At 44.7% G+C, this 15276-nt stretch overlaps 1 protein-coding gene across 7 annotated transcripts in view; it reads left to right on the top strand.

Annotated features, from left to right (window-relative positions):
- LOC134341244 (zinc finger protein 229-like) overlaps positions 1-15276 on the top strand; it is a 63495-nt gene that overhangs the window by 19983 nt on the left and 28236 nt on the right. For 4 of the 7 annotated variants that reach the window (XM_063039100.1, XM_063039099.1, XM_063039098.1 and 1 more), the window contains 2 exons: positions 735-807; positions 4455-6356. In XM_063039100.1, the coding sequence (XP_062895170.1) occupies positions 4857-6125 (1269 nt within the window). In that variant the 5' untranslated portion in view covers positions 735-807; positions 4455-4856 and the 3' untranslated portion in view covers positions 6126-6356. Of the gene's footprint in view, positions 1-734; positions 808-4454; positions 6357-15276 lie in introns of those variants that run through there. The other 3 variants (XM_063039102.1, XM_063039101.1, XR_010016738.1) reach the window with 2 other exon arrangements.

A 15276-nucleotide genomic window follows, 5' to 3' on the forward strand; every position in this document is an offset into this window, starting at 1 on the left:
AACTGAGCTAAGTCACAGATTGAGGATGGGCAGAAATATTTCATTCTTATGCAGACAGGAAGACTGTCAGAGAATTTGATGGTCAGTCCAGATGTCGGCACAGTGACCAGTTAGAAGTTCACTTCTTTGCCTCAGCTTGGGTTGAACCTTGCTGTAATAGTATGATGTCAGAGCTCAGCATTAAGACTAAAAGTATCTGATATAGGATGAGAAAATTATCTCCTAAGACCATGAGATACAGGAGCAGAATGAGGTCCTTTGGCCCATACAGTATGCTCTGCCATTTTATTATAGCTGTTCCATTTTCCCTCTCAGCACAGAAACAGGTCCTTCAGCCCATCTGGTGCATGCTGAAACCATTTAAACTGTCTACTCCCATCAGTCTGCAACAGGACCATAGCCCTCCATGCCGCTACTAATCATCTACCTATCTAAACTTCTCTTGAATGTTGAAATCGAGCTTGCATACACCTCCTGTGTTGGCAGCACATTTCGCATCTGATGACCCTCTGAGTGAAGAAGTTTCCCCTCATGTTCCTCTGAAACTTTTCACCTTTCTCCCGTAACCTATGACCTCTGGTTATAGTTCCACCCAACCTGAATGGAAAAAGCCTGCTTGCATTTAGCCTATCTATACCTCCCATAATTGTGTACCGTTCCATCAAATCTACTCTCAACCTTCTACATTCTAAAGTATACAGTCCTAACCTATTCAATCTCTCCTCATTACTCAGGTCCTCCAGATCCAGCAACATCCTTGCAAATTTTCTCTGTCGCCTTTCAACCTTGTTTACATCTTTCCTGCAGGTAGGTGACCAAAACTGCACACAATATACCAAGTTAGGCCTCACAAATGTCTTATACAACTTCAACATTACATCCCATTTCCTGCACTCAATACATTGATTTATGAAGGCCAATCTGCCAAAAAGCTTTCTTTGCGACTCTATTTGTGACAAATAGATCCATATTCAACATTCTATAATTTTCAACAGATTGTAGACCTTACAGACAGAAACAGGTGAATTGATTATGGGGAGCAAGGACATGGCAGACCAATTGAATAATTACTTTGGTTCTGTCTTCACTAAGGAGGACATAAATAATCTTCCAGAAATAGTAGGGGACAGAGGGTCCAGTGAGTTGGAGGAACTGAGCGAAATACATGTTAGTAGGGAAGTGGTGTTAGATAAATTGAAGGGATTAAAGGCAGATAAATCCCCAGGGCCAGATGGTCTGCATCCCAGAGTGCTTAAGGAAGTAGCCCAAGAAATAGTGGATGCATTAGTGATAATTTTTCAAAACTCGTTAGATTCTGGACTAGTTCCTGAGGATTGGAGGGTGGCTAATGTAACCCCACTTTTTAAAAAAGGAGGGAGAGAGAAACCGGGGAATTATAGACCGGTTAGCCTAACGTCGGTGGTGGGGAAACTGCTGGAGTCAGTTATCAAAGATGTGATAACAGCACATTTGGAAAGCGGTGAAATCATCGGACAAAGTCAGCATGGATTTGTGAAAGGAAAATCATGTCTGACGAATCTCATAGAATTTTTTGAGGATGTAACTAGTAGAGTGGATAGGGGAGAACCAGTGGATGTGGTATATTTGGATTTTCAAAAGGCTTTTCACAAGGTCCCACATAGGAGATTAGTGTGCAAACTTAAAGCACACGGTATTGGGGGTAAGGTATTGGTGTGGGTGGAGAATTGGTTAGCAGACAGGAAGCAAAGAGTGGGAATAAACGGGACCTTTTCAGAATGGCAGGCGGTGACTAGTGGGGTACCGCAAGGCTCAGTGCTGGGACCCCAGTTGTTTACAATATATATTAATGACTTGGATGAGGGAATTAAATGCAGCATCTCCAAGTTTGCGGATGACACAAAGCTGGGTGGCAGTGTTAGCAGTGAGGAGGATGCTAAGAGGATGCAGGGTGACTTGGATAGGTTGGGTGAGTGGGCAAACTCATGGCAGATGCAATTTAATGTGGATAAATGTGAAGTTATCCACTTTGGTGGCAAAAATAGGAAAACAGATTATTATCTGAATGGTGGCCGATTAGGAAAAGGGGAGGTGCAACGAGACCTGGGTGTCATTATACACCAGTCATTGAAAGTGGGCATGCAGGTACAGCAGGCGGTGAAAAAGGCGAATGGTATGCTGGCATTTATAGCAAGAGGATTCGAGTACAGGAGCAGGGAGGTACTACTGCAGTTGTACAAGGCCTTGGTGAGACCACACCTGGAGCATTGTGTGCAGTTTTGGTCCCCTAATCTGAGGAAAGACATCCTTGCCATAGAAGGAGTACAAAGAAGGTTCACCAGATTGATTTCTGGGATGGCAGGACTTTCATATGAAGAAAGACTGGATGAACTAGGCTTGTACTCGTTGGAATTTAGAAGATTGAGGGGGGATCTGATTGAAACGTATAAAATCCTAAAGGGATTGGACAGGCTAGATGCAGGAAGATTGTTCCCGATGTTGGTGAAGTCCAGAACAAGGGGACACGGTTTGAGGATGAAGGCGAAGCCTTTTAGGACTGAGATTAGGAAAAACTTCTTCACACAGAGAGTGGTGAATCTGTGGAATTCTCTGCCACAGGAAACAGTTGAGGCCAGTTCATTGGCTATATTTAAGAGGGAGTTAGATATGGCCCTTGTGGCTACGGGGATCAGAGGGTATGGAGGGAAGGCTGGTGCAGGGTTCTGAGTTGGATGATCAGCCATGATCATAATAAATGGCGCTGCAGGCTCGAAGGGCTGAATGGCCTACTCCTGCACCTATTTTCTATGTTTTCTATGTCTTTGTTTTCCCAGATCCCTACTGTTCACTGTGTAAGACCTACCCTGGTTGATGCTACTGAAGTGCAAAGCCTCACACTTGTCTGCATTAAATTCGGTTTCCATTTTTCCAGCTGATACAGCTGCAAGCCATGATAGCCTTCCTCAATGTCTATTACACCCCCAGTCTTGGTGTCATCAGCAACTATGCTGATCCAGTTAACCATATTATCATTCAAATCATTGACATAGAAGGCAAACAGCAAAGGACCCAGCACCAATCCCTGCAGCACACCACTACTGATAGGCCTCCTGTCAGAGAAGCAACCCTCTACTACCACCCTCTGGCTTCTCCCATAAAGCAAACGTCTAATCCAATTTACTGCCTCATCCTGACTGCTGAGCGACTGAAGCTTCTTGAGCAGCCTCCCATGCAGGACCTTGTCAAATGCCTTGCTGAAGTCCATGTAGGCAACATGCACTTTCCTGGCAACTTCCTCAAAAAAAACTCTCTAAATTGGTTAGACATGACCTGCCACGCACAAAGCCATGCTGACTATCAGTCCATATCAATGCAAATATTCGGTCCTTAAAAAGTACCTTGCAGTAACTTTCTCACAACAGATGTCAGATTCATCAGCCTATAACTTCCTGGTTTATCTCCCTGCTTCTCCCTTTATCACCTCATGCCCTGTGTGACAAAGAATCCATCAACCTCTTCCTTAAATATACCCAGTGACTTGGCCTCCACAGCCATCTGTGGCAACGAATTACACAGATTCCCCACTCCCTGGCTGAGGAAATTACTTCTTATCTCCATTGTAAAAGCTGTTTTGAGGCTGTGTCCTCTGGTCCTAGACCTCGCCAACACAGGAAACATCCTCCCCCACATGCACTCTATCAAGGCCTTTCAACATTTGATAGGTTTCAATGAGGTCCCCTCTCATCCTTCTGAATCCCAGAGAGTAGAGGCCCAGAGCCATCAAACGCTCCAGATCTGACAAGCCTTTCAATCCTGGAATCATTTTTGTGAACCTCCTTTGAGCCCTCTCCAGTGTCAGTACATCCTTTCTCAAATAAGGGGCCCAAAACTGGTCACAATATTCCAAGTGAGGCCTCACCAGTGCTTTATTAATCCTCAACAATATATCCTTGCTTTTTTCATTATAATCCTCTCAAAATTAATACTAACATGGCATTGGTTTCCTCACCACTGCCTCAACCTGCAAATTAACCTTTAGAGAATCCTGCACGAGGACTCCCAAGTCTCTTTGCACCTCAAACCTTTGAATTTTCTTTTCATTTAGAAAAAAGTCTACACTTTCAAAGTGGATGATGATACCCTTTCCGAGATAGAAATATAGAAACATAGGAAACCTGCAGCACAATACAGGCCTTTCGGCCCACAATGCTGTGCCGTACATGTACTTTAGAAATTACCTAGGGTTACCCATAGCCATCTATTTTTCTTATCTCCATGTACCTATCCTTAAAAGACCCTATCGTATCTGCCTCCACCACCGTTGCCGGCAGCCCATTCCAAGCACTCACCACACACTGCGTTTAAAAAAAAGTACAACCTACCCCTGACGTTTCCTCGGTACCTACCTCCAAGAGCCTTAAGCTGTGCCGTCTCGTTGTTCACCCACTCATGTCTTTTATAAATCTTTTTTACAGGGTAGAAATGGCAAAAAAATTCTGTATGGAAATCTCAAACAACACGCCAGTTTTATTGTCTCTGTACAGATAATTAAGGAGAGACCAGATACTTCCTTCGTGACACCAGTATATCAGTTGTTGATCCTTGGCAATGAAGAAGTATGTCATTCCAGCTGGAAACATGTTTTGTACCTAAAATGAGGTTTTCTGTTATAATTCAGTGAAATCCAATGGAATCAGGGTGCTGAGAACACACCAGCATTTATTCACTGGAGATCAGTTCTTTAACTGCATTGGTTGTATGAGGGATTCACTACGTCTGACATCTGACTTGATGAGTTGACAGAATTGATAGAGAACTGTGGGAAGGGATTCACTCAGTCATCCCACCACAGACACCAGTCAGTTGACACTGGGGAGATGCCATTTATTTGCTCTGATTGTGGGAAGGTGTTCACTCACTCATGCCACCTACGAAGACACCAACGAGTTCACACCGGGGAGAGGCCATTCATCTGTTCAGACTGTGGGAAAGGATTCACTCAGTCGTCCAGCCTGCTAACACATCAGTCAGTTCACACTGGGGCGAGGCCATTCTCGTGCTCTGATTGTGGGAAGGGGTTCACTCGGTCATCATATCTACGGAGCCACCAATATGTTCACACTGGGGAGTGGCCGTTCACTTGCTCAGACTGTGGGAAGGGGTTTACTTGGTCATCTGAACTGAAGATACATCAGCGAATTCACACTGGGGAGAGACTGTTCACCTGCTCAGATTGTGGGAAGAGGTGTACTCGGTCATCTGAACTGAAGGTACATCGGCGACTTCACACTGGGGAGAGGCCTTTCATCTGCTCAGACTGTGGGAAGGGGTTTACTCAGTCATCTGAACTGAAGGTACATCAGCGAATTCACACTGGTGAGAGGCCATTCACCTGTTCATACTGTGGGAAGGGTTTTACTCGGTCATCTGAACTAATGGCACACCAACGAGTTCACACTGGGGAGAGACCATTCACCTGCTCAGACTGTGGGAAGGGATTCAGTCAGTCATCCAACCTACGGAAACACCAACGAGTTCACACTGGGGAGAGACCATTCACTTGCTCACACTGTGGAAAGGGATTCATTTTATCGTCTGAACTGAAGTTACACCAAAGAATTCACACTGGGGAATGGCCATTCACCTGCTCAGATTGTGGGAAGGGGTTCAGTCAGTCATCCCACCTACTGACACACCAGCCAGTTCACACTGGGGAGTGGCCATTCACCTGCTCAGAATGTGGGAAGGGGTTTACTCGGTCGTCTGAACTGAAGATACATCAGCGAATTCACACTGGGGAGAGGCCATTTACCTGCTCAGACTGTGGGAAGGGGTTTACTCGGTCATTTGAACTGAAGGCGCATCAGCGAATTCACACTGGGGAGAGGCCATTCACCTGCTCAGACTGTGGGAAGGGATTCATTCACACATCCAGCCTACAGACTCACCAGCGAGTTCACACTGGGGAGAGGCCATTTTCCTGCTCTGAATGTGGGAAGAGATTCACTCAGTCATCTACCCTACAGAGGCACCAGCAAGTTCACTCTGGAGAGAGGCCGTTCATTTGCTCAGACTGTGGAAAGAGCTTCAGTCAGGCATCCGACCTTCTGGTGCACTTCCAATTTCACACTGGGGAGAAAATTTAAATAAACTGCATGCTGAAGAATTAACCAATGCATTTGCTGAATCCAGAGTTAAGTTTCAAAGTGACTGTTGGTGTCGAACTCTGCAATTATTGCTGCTGTTCATCAAACCCAGTTTTGCACCCTGGTCACTGGGCATGGAAGGAGTTTCTTCTGCTGATGTTCACCTTTAATGGGACTGGAGTTTAATATTCTGGATCTGTGATAAATAAATCAGTCATATTTTAAACTCTATCTTGGGTACTTAGTGAATTTACAACACACCCAGTGTACCAGAGGGAATCAACTCATCCTGGCTGGTCCCTGCTAGTGTTCCTGTTCCACGACAGTCCTTTTAAATCTATCCTTGCTTTTGACCTATCACACTCCCTGTGGTGATGGGTTCCAAAGTCACCACTCTGTGGGTGAAGAGTTTCCCCTTGAATTTACTGCATGTCCTCCTGCTGACTGCAGGTATGTCTGACATGTTATTTGTCCACCAAATCTTTGGGCCAAGGAAACTGGCAGTTAACCTCCATAGTCCTTGCTCATTTCAACGTATGGGTCATTTTCATTGTTCTAAAGGGTTGTGTCTCACACTGTTGGGTTGTTTGACATAGACATGGGCATAGAACAGTACAGCTCAGAAACAGGCCCTTCGGCCACAAGGTTGAGTCAAACCAGCTAAAATGCAAATCAGATTCACCCAAGTACTAATTGCTCCTACCTACACCATGTCCACATCCCTCCATCTTCCTCATACTCATGTACCTATCTAAATGTCTCTTAAAAGCCTCCAACGTAGTTGCCTCTACAACCTGACTGGGCAGCACATTTCCAGACATCCACGACTCTGAGTAAAAAAAAATGTACCCCACACATCCCCCACAAACCTAGCTGCTGAGATGTCACAGCCATCCCCAAATGTCTGTTCAAGGAGCTGTCAAAGAAAACTAAAAAAAATTGAATAATACAGTGGGGCAGGAGAAGTTTATTCTCCCCTCTGTTGAGCACACATTGGGTATGCTGACTGGAGCAAAGTTCTTCCCCAAACTAGATGCAAACTCAGGGTTCTGGAAGGACAACCAAGGTAGAACATACAGGGTAAATGGTAAGGCACTGAGGGGTGCAGTTGAACAGAGGGATCTGGGAATATAGATAAAAATTTCCCTAAAAGTGGCGTCACAGGTAGATAGGTTCGTAAAGAGAGCTTTTGGTACATTGGCCTTTATTAATCAAAGTATTGAATATAAGAGCTGGAATGTTTTGATGAGGTTGTATAAGGCATGGGTGAGGCCAAATCTGGAGTATTGTGTTCAGTTTTGGTCACCAAATTACAGGAAGGATGTTAATAAGGTTGAAAGAGTGCAGAGAAGGTTTACAAGGATGTTGCTGGGACTTGAGAAACTGAGTTACAGAGAAAGGTTGAATAGGTTAGGACTTTATTCCCTGGAGCGTAGAGGAATGAGGGGAGATTTGATAGAGGTATATAAAATTATGATGGGTATAGATAGAGTGAATGCAAGCAGGCTTTTTCCGCTGAGGCAAGGGGAGAAAAAAAACCAGAGGACATGAGTTAAGGGTGAGGGGGGAAAAGTTTAAAGGGAACATTAGTGGGGGGGCTTCTTCACCGAGAGTGGTGGAAGTATGGAATGAGCTGCCAGACGAGGTCGTAAATGTGGGTTCTTTTTTAACATTTAAGAATAAATTGGACAGATACATGGATGGGAGGTGTATGGAGGGATATGGTCCGTGTGCAGGTCAGTGGGACTAGGCAGAAAATAGTTCGGCACAGCCAAGAAGGGCCAAAAGGCCTGTTTCTGTGCTGTAGTTTTTCTATGGTTCTGGTTTAGGTCCTGAGTCACAGAAGCCCACAATCTTTATCATCCCATATGGACACTATGCCTTTGAGAGACTCCCTTTTGGCATCTCATCAGCACCTGAAGTCTTCTAGCTGAGGATGAAACATTTTTGAGAGAATGGTGGGAGTAGTTTGTCACATGGACGATATACTCATCTTCAGAGGCTCAAGTAAAGACATGACAGAAGAGTGGAAACTGCCTTGGAGAAACTGAAGCAGACTGGAGTTGGGAATAGAGGAGGAGGGGTGGAATTCGTTCACTGGAAGGGGATATTGATGTTCGTGCCATCAGATTGGACGATACCCAGAGAAGGTGTGGCTCCTCCACCCTGAGGGTAGCCTCAAAAATTGGGGGACTGCCGAATACTTTAATTCCCATTTGCAATCCCGTTCAGACGTGTTGATCATGTCCTCTTGTTCCGAGATGAGGCCACCCACAGAGAGGAGAAACAACACCTTATATTCTGTCTGGGTATCTTCCAACCTGATGGCATGAGTATCAATTTCTCCTCTCCCATCAGATTCTTCCTTTAGACCTTGATCTTTCCCACCCACCTAGCTTCATCTATCACCTTCCAGCTAGCCTCTCCCCTCCTTCCACTTTTTTATTCCAACACCTTTCCTCTTCCTTCTCAGTCCTGATGTAGGGTCTCAGCCCGAAACATCGACTATTCTTTTTGATAGACACTGCCTGAGCTGCAGAGTTCCTCCAGCATTTTGTGTGACCAGCCGATTAAATGCGCATGCATAAAGAACTCGTAAACTTTTCCTACGAGTTCCGGAAAAGTGCACATGTGCTCAGTGGTCGAAAGGCTCTTGGAGTCTCAGTAACCAGTGGAAGCAGGGGTCTGGGGAAAGTTTCATCAGCGCCAGCATCCAAACTGCAACTGAGAGACAATTACTGTGAGCTCCGGACACACTGTGGCTCCACTTCCTGGGCCATTCCCAGTCCTTTCCCTCTTTCTCAGTCCTGTGGTCTGTGCCCAAGCCCCGGGGAGCTTTCTTCAGATGAACCAAGTGGCTGATGCCTTTTCTGTGTCGCGTGCGCTTTGCTGGGACCGTGGCAGATAGACTGGTCTCTCCTTCATGGGGATTCTGGGTAATGGGGCAGCCATAGGTTTTCTTCGCCAGTTCATAGGGTGTGTTTGGAAGCGTAGGGGGAAGGGAATGAAAGCGGATGGATCGCCCAAAGACTGCCAAGCTCCAGATGTCTTAATCCAACAATTAGGAACATGGAACGAAAATGTAGTTCCCAATTAGTCTCGGATGAAGAGTTTACCTTCTAGTCATTGAAATGTCAATTAGAGATGCATGGGGGAAAAACAAATAGTTTTGTGTGCAGTTTTGGTCTCCAAATTTGAGGAAGGACATTCTTGCCATTGAGGGAGTGCAGCGTAGGTTCACAAATTTAATTCCCGGATGGCAGGACTGTCATATGTTGAAAGATTGGAGTGACTGGGCTTGTATACACTGGAATTTAGAAGGGTGAGAGGGGATCTGATTGAAACATGTAAGATTATTAAGGGATTGGACACGCTAGAGGCAGGAAACATGTTCCCGATGCTAGGGGAGTCCAGAACCAGAGGCCACAGTTTAAGAATAAGGGGTAGGCCATTTAGAATGGAGTTGAGGAAAAACTTTTTCATCCAGAGAGTTGCGGATTTGTGGAATGTTCTGCCTCAGAAGGCAGTGGAGGCCAACTCTCTGGATGCTTTCAAGGAAGTTAGATAGAGCTCTTAAAGATAGTGGAGTCAAGGGATATGGGGAGAAGGCAGGAACGGGGTACTGATTGTCGCTGGTCAGCCATGATCACAGTGAATGGCGGTGCTGGCTCGAATGGCCTACTCCTGCACCTATTGTCTATTGTTTATTAAATACTTCCATCAGCTCTTGTTCTTGAGGAAAATCACCTTTGTTCTACCTCCTCTTGTATTGGGCCTATGACTGTGGTTAAGCACAGCTCCAACAGCATATTCGCTTTTGCTGATGGCACCACTGTTGTGGGTAAGATCAAAGTTGGTGATGAATCAGCATACAGGAGGGAGGTCAAAAATATGGCTGAGTGGTGTCAAAACCACAACCTCTCCCTCAATATCAGCAAGAACAAGGAAATGATTGCAGATTTCGGGAGAGAGAAACCAGGAATCAGTGAGCCAGTGCAACAAAATGCTGGAGGAACTCAGCAGGTTAGGCAGTATTTTGATGAAAGATCTCGGCCTGAAATGTTGACTGTTCATTAACTTCCATAGATGCTGCCTAACTTGCTGAGTTCCTCCAGCTTATTGTGTGTGTGTTGCCTTGGATTTGCAGCATATGCAGATTTTCTTGTGTCCATGACCCAGTCCTCATCAGAGGATCAGGTGTGCAGAGGGTTAGCGACTTTAAATTCCTGGATATTACTATCAGAGGATCTGTCCTGTCCTGTCCTGGACCCAAAATGTAAACGTAGTTACGAAGAAAGCACGGCAGTGCCTCTGCTTCCTTTGGAGTTTGTGGAGATTTGGCATGACATCTGAAACTTTGACAGACTTCTGTAGATGCGTAGTTGATATTGTATTGACTGGCTGCATCATAGCCTGATATGGAAATATCGATGCCTTTGAATGGAAAACCCTACAGAATATAGGTGGATTCAGCCCAATACATCACAGGTAAAGCCCTTCCAATCATTGGGCACATCTACTTGAAACTCTCACAGGAAAGCAGCAACCATCATTAGAGATCTCCACCATGCTCTTCTTACTGCTGCCAACAGGTAGAGGTTCAAGAGCTTCAGGATTCACACCACCACGTTCAAGAACAGTTACTACCCCACAGCCATCAGGCTCTTGAACAAAAGGGATAACTACACTCACTTGCCCATCCATTGATATGTTCCCACAATCAATGATCTCACTTTAAAGACTCTTTATCTTGTTATATCTCATGTTCTCATTATTTATTGCTATTTATTTAGAATTTGCGTTTGCTCATTTTGTTGTCTCCTGCACCCTGGTGGATTTTTCATTGATCCTCTTATCCTGTGCTATTAATCCTGCTCTGCTTTTTAAATCTTGGACGGGGTCTTGACTGAAAGGTACCTCTTTTTGTGCACTGCCACTTGCTGATTGATCACTTCAAATGAGAAAAACTGCTGCAAAACTCTGCCTTCAAAATCTTGATCACCACCTTGATTAAAAAATAGCTCTTTTCACGCACCTCTGCTGTGGATTCTCCAACTCAGAGAAAACAGGTTCAAAGCTCTGCTTTTTAAATCTTGGAGACAGACCTGACTGAAAGGTAGCTCTTTTTCCACACTGGCGCTTGCTGATTGATACCTCACATCAGAAAAACTGCCGCAAAACTCTTGTCTTCAAAATTTTGATTGCCTCCCTGATTAAAAAGTAGCTCTTCACGCACCCCTGGTGTGGATCGTCCAACTCGGAGACATCTCTCATTCTTGGGGAGAAAAAAGGAAAAACTAGGTTTGTACTTCTCGTCCATAGAACTGCGTCAAAATTACAGTCGCTGAAATTGAGTGATTCAGTAACTCACTTTACCTATAGAATGTGACTTGTGCTCCTTACATAAACATAGAAAAGAATTGCCAACAGTACAACTGTCTTTCTCTTTGTTTTTACCACTCTTTTGCACCCTTATTCTATTTCCTTTTATTCCACAAATTCCATTTTTTAAAGAAGTCTCATTTTGTGAAATGTTTTCAACATTAGAACTCTTTAAAAAAAACACTAAATCTAATGGAATTCAGGGTAGACTACCTGAACACTCCAGCAAGGTGAAAAGATTATTCTGCCTCTTTAGTCATTTGCCCTAAGCTATTAGGCTATGGAGTATTTCTTTGTGGTGCAACAGATAAACAGCCGGATTTGATGTAGGCTCCTGGAAGTGTTGGTGCGGGTGTAGATTTGTGAACAGGTGCGTCTATCTCAGGTAAGTGGTCCTCATCGTAAAAATCAGGTTATGCTATTTCTTTCTCTTACCTTTTGTGGACTTTAAAGGCACATCAGCACACATGGTTCCATCTCATCTCACCTTGTGATGTTCTGTCAGAAACGATCGTGGTGCATGCTGCCGGACCATTGTTCTTTTAATGAATTGGTCTGAAATACAAACAGCTTCACTCCTTTGTGGTAACAAAGATTCTTGTTTGTTTTCTCTTGCTGTCTTGTCTCAAAATTTGCCATTTTGTCTAAGTCCAGCAAATGAAGTTGGAGAAGGGAAGGGAAGGTAGATTTGTTCTCAGTCTCTGCCCATTGACAGCTCAGATGGACTGCAGCCATTCGCAAGAGTTGTGGAGTGATAAGCTGGCAGTGCTTTGTAGGGGTCTTTTACCTTCAGTAAGAGCCACGACTCTTTCTGCTTCTCCATTTCCCTGCAGGTACCATGTACTGCTTGTTTGCTGTTTGAACTCAAAGGCTTAGAATTCTGAGCAGCTGAATTGTCTGACACGAGTGTCTCTGGTATTCTATGGTGAGAGAATACAGCTTTCAGGTGCTGTATAACTGCTGTACAGGATGTAGAGGGCAACTTGGACACCGCAACATTCTGTGAGTAGAAATCCACAGTGAGAAGATATTTGTCTCTTTTCAGCTTGAAAATGTACATGCCTGCAATTTGTAGTGGGAAGTCTGAATTCTGTGGGACAGGGAGATTCCACATGATTTTTGTGCAGTTTTCTGCATGCTTCACATTGCTTTACATAATCCCCAGCTGTTTGTTTAGACCAGGCCATCACACGGATTGTCTTGCTCTTGGATGACAGTTTTCAATGTCTTCATAGAAACATAGAAAATAGGTGCAGGAGTAAGCCATTCGGCCCTTCGAGCCTGCATCACCATTCAGTATGATCATGGCTGATCATCCAACTCAGAACCCTGCACCAGCCTTCCCTCCATACCCCCGATCCCTTTAGTCACAAGGGCCATATCTAACTCCCTCTTTAATATAGCCAATGAACTGGCCTCAACTGTTTCCTGTGGCAGAGAATTCCACAAATTCACCACTCTCTGTGTGAAGAAGTTTTTCCTAATCTCGGTCCTAAAAGGCTTCCCCTTTATCCTCAAACTGTGACCCCTCGTTCTGGACTTCCCCAACATTGGGAACAATCTTCCTGCATCTAGCCTGTACAATCCCTTTAGGATTTTATATGTTTCACTAAGATCCCCCCTCAATCTTCTAAATTCCAGAGAGTATAAGCCTAGTCGATCCAGTCTTTCATCATATGAAAGTCCTGCCATCCCAGGAATCAATCTGGTGAACCTTCTTTGTACTCCCTCTATGGCAAGGATGTCTTTCCTCAGATTAGGGGACCAAAACTGCACGCGATACTCCAGGTCTGGTCTCACCAAGGCCTTGTACAACTGCAGTAGTATCTCCCTGCTCCTGTACTCGAATCCTCTTGCTATGAATGCCAGCATACCATTCGCCTTTTTCACCACCTGCTGTACCTGCATGCCCACTTTCAAACACTGGTGTATAATGACACCCAGGTCTCGTTGCACCTCCCCTTTTCCTAATCGGCCACCATTCGGATAATAATCTGTTTTCCTATTTTTGCCACCAAAGTGGATAACCTCATATTTATCCACATTAAATTGCATCTGCCATGAATTTGCCCACTCACCTAACCTATCCAAGTCACCCTGCATCCTCTTAGCATCTTCCTCACAGCAAACACTGCCGCCCAGCTTCGTGTCATCCGCAAACTTGGAGATGCTGCATTTAATTCCCGCATCTAAGTCATTAATATATATTGTAAACAACTGGGGTCCCAGCACTGAGCCTTGCGGTACCCCACTAGTCACTGCCTGCCATTCTGAAAAGGTCCCGTTTATTCCCACTCTTTGCTTCCTGTCTGCCAACCAATTCTCTATCCATATCAATACCTTACCCCCAATACCGTGTGCTTTAAGTTTGCACACTAATCTCCTGTGTGGGACCTTGTCAAAAGCCTTTTGAAAATCCAAGTATACCACATCCACTGGTTCTGCCCTATCCACTCTACTAGTTACATCCTCAAAAAATTCTATGAGATTCGTCAGACATGATGTTCATGTTCTTGGTGGATTTGACTGGTGATTTTAATGCGCATAGAAGTAGGAATGACAAGTCTGGAGCCCTGCAGCAGCAAACCATCAAGAATTGTGAATGTGTCTCTTTTAAGCCAGTAAGGTCTGAGTTTGTGAGCTCTCCTTGGAACAACTGGCCTTCCATGCTCCGAGTATTACATGACCTTGCTGCAGATTTGGTCCTTTTTCAACTCAGTGCAAATTTCATCCAGTTTACTCTGTGATGCAGGAAAGCCTTTGCAGGAACAACACCTTATATTCCGTTTTGGATAGCCTCCAACCTGATAGCATGAACACTGATTTCTCAAACTTCCAGTAGTGCCTTCCCCTCCCCCACCCCTTCACCATTTTCCCTCCCCTTTTCCCTCTCTCATGTTATCTCCTTGCCCGCCCATCACCTCCCTCTGGAGCTCCTCCCCTCCCCTTTTTTCTTTCTTCCATGGCATTCTGTCTCTTTCACCAATCAACTTCCTAGCTCTTTGCTTCAACCCTCCCCCTCCCGGTTTCACCTATCATCTGGTGTTTCTCTGTCCCCTCCCCCCATCTTTCAAATCTACTACTCAGCTTTTTTCTCCAGTTCTGCTGAAGGGCCTTGGCCCGAAACATTGACTGCTTTATTTCATAGATACTGTCTGGCCTGCTGGGTCCCTCCAACATTTTGTGTGTGTTGCTAAGCTTTCATGTACCTAAGTACATGTTGGTATCTTCCATGAAGGTGGTGTCAGCTTCATCTCACTCACTTTTGCATGGCATCCTCGACAGAATGTTGTGAAAGATTCATCAATGTCATAACAGTACTGCATAAGCCTCATTCTGAATCTTTGCAGACATGGATGTACAAAGTCATCCAAGTGTTTTGAACTGAGGATGCTGACAAATGGCTGTGGTCTGTTTCAAACAGGAACTTTGTGCCTATCATGTAGCAGTTGAAATGTTTGCAAGCCCACATGAGAGCCAGTGTCTCCTTTTCAATTTGGGCTTACCTGTTTTGTAGGAGTAAGTTACTTTGATGCTTATGCCACTGGTTTCCATACTACATATCCATAGAGACTAAAATGATAGAAACCATAGAAACTACAGCACAGAAACAGGCCTTTTGGCCCTTCTTGGCTGTGCCAAATCATTTTCTGCCTAGTCCCACTGACCTGCACACAGACCATATCCCTCCATACACCTCCCATCCATGTATCTGTCCAATTTATTCTTAAATGTTAAAAAAGAATCCGCATTTACCACCTCATCTGGC

The sequence above is a fragment of the Mobula hypostoma genome (genome assembly GCF_963921235.1).
Source record: "Mobula hypostoma chromosome 10 unlocalized genomic scaffold, sMobHyp1.1 SUPER_10_unloc_2, whole genome shotgun sequence".
Classification (NCBI taxonomy): Eukaryota; Metazoa; Chordata; class Chondrichthyes; order Myliobatiformes; family Myliobatidae; genus Mobula; species Mobula hypostoma.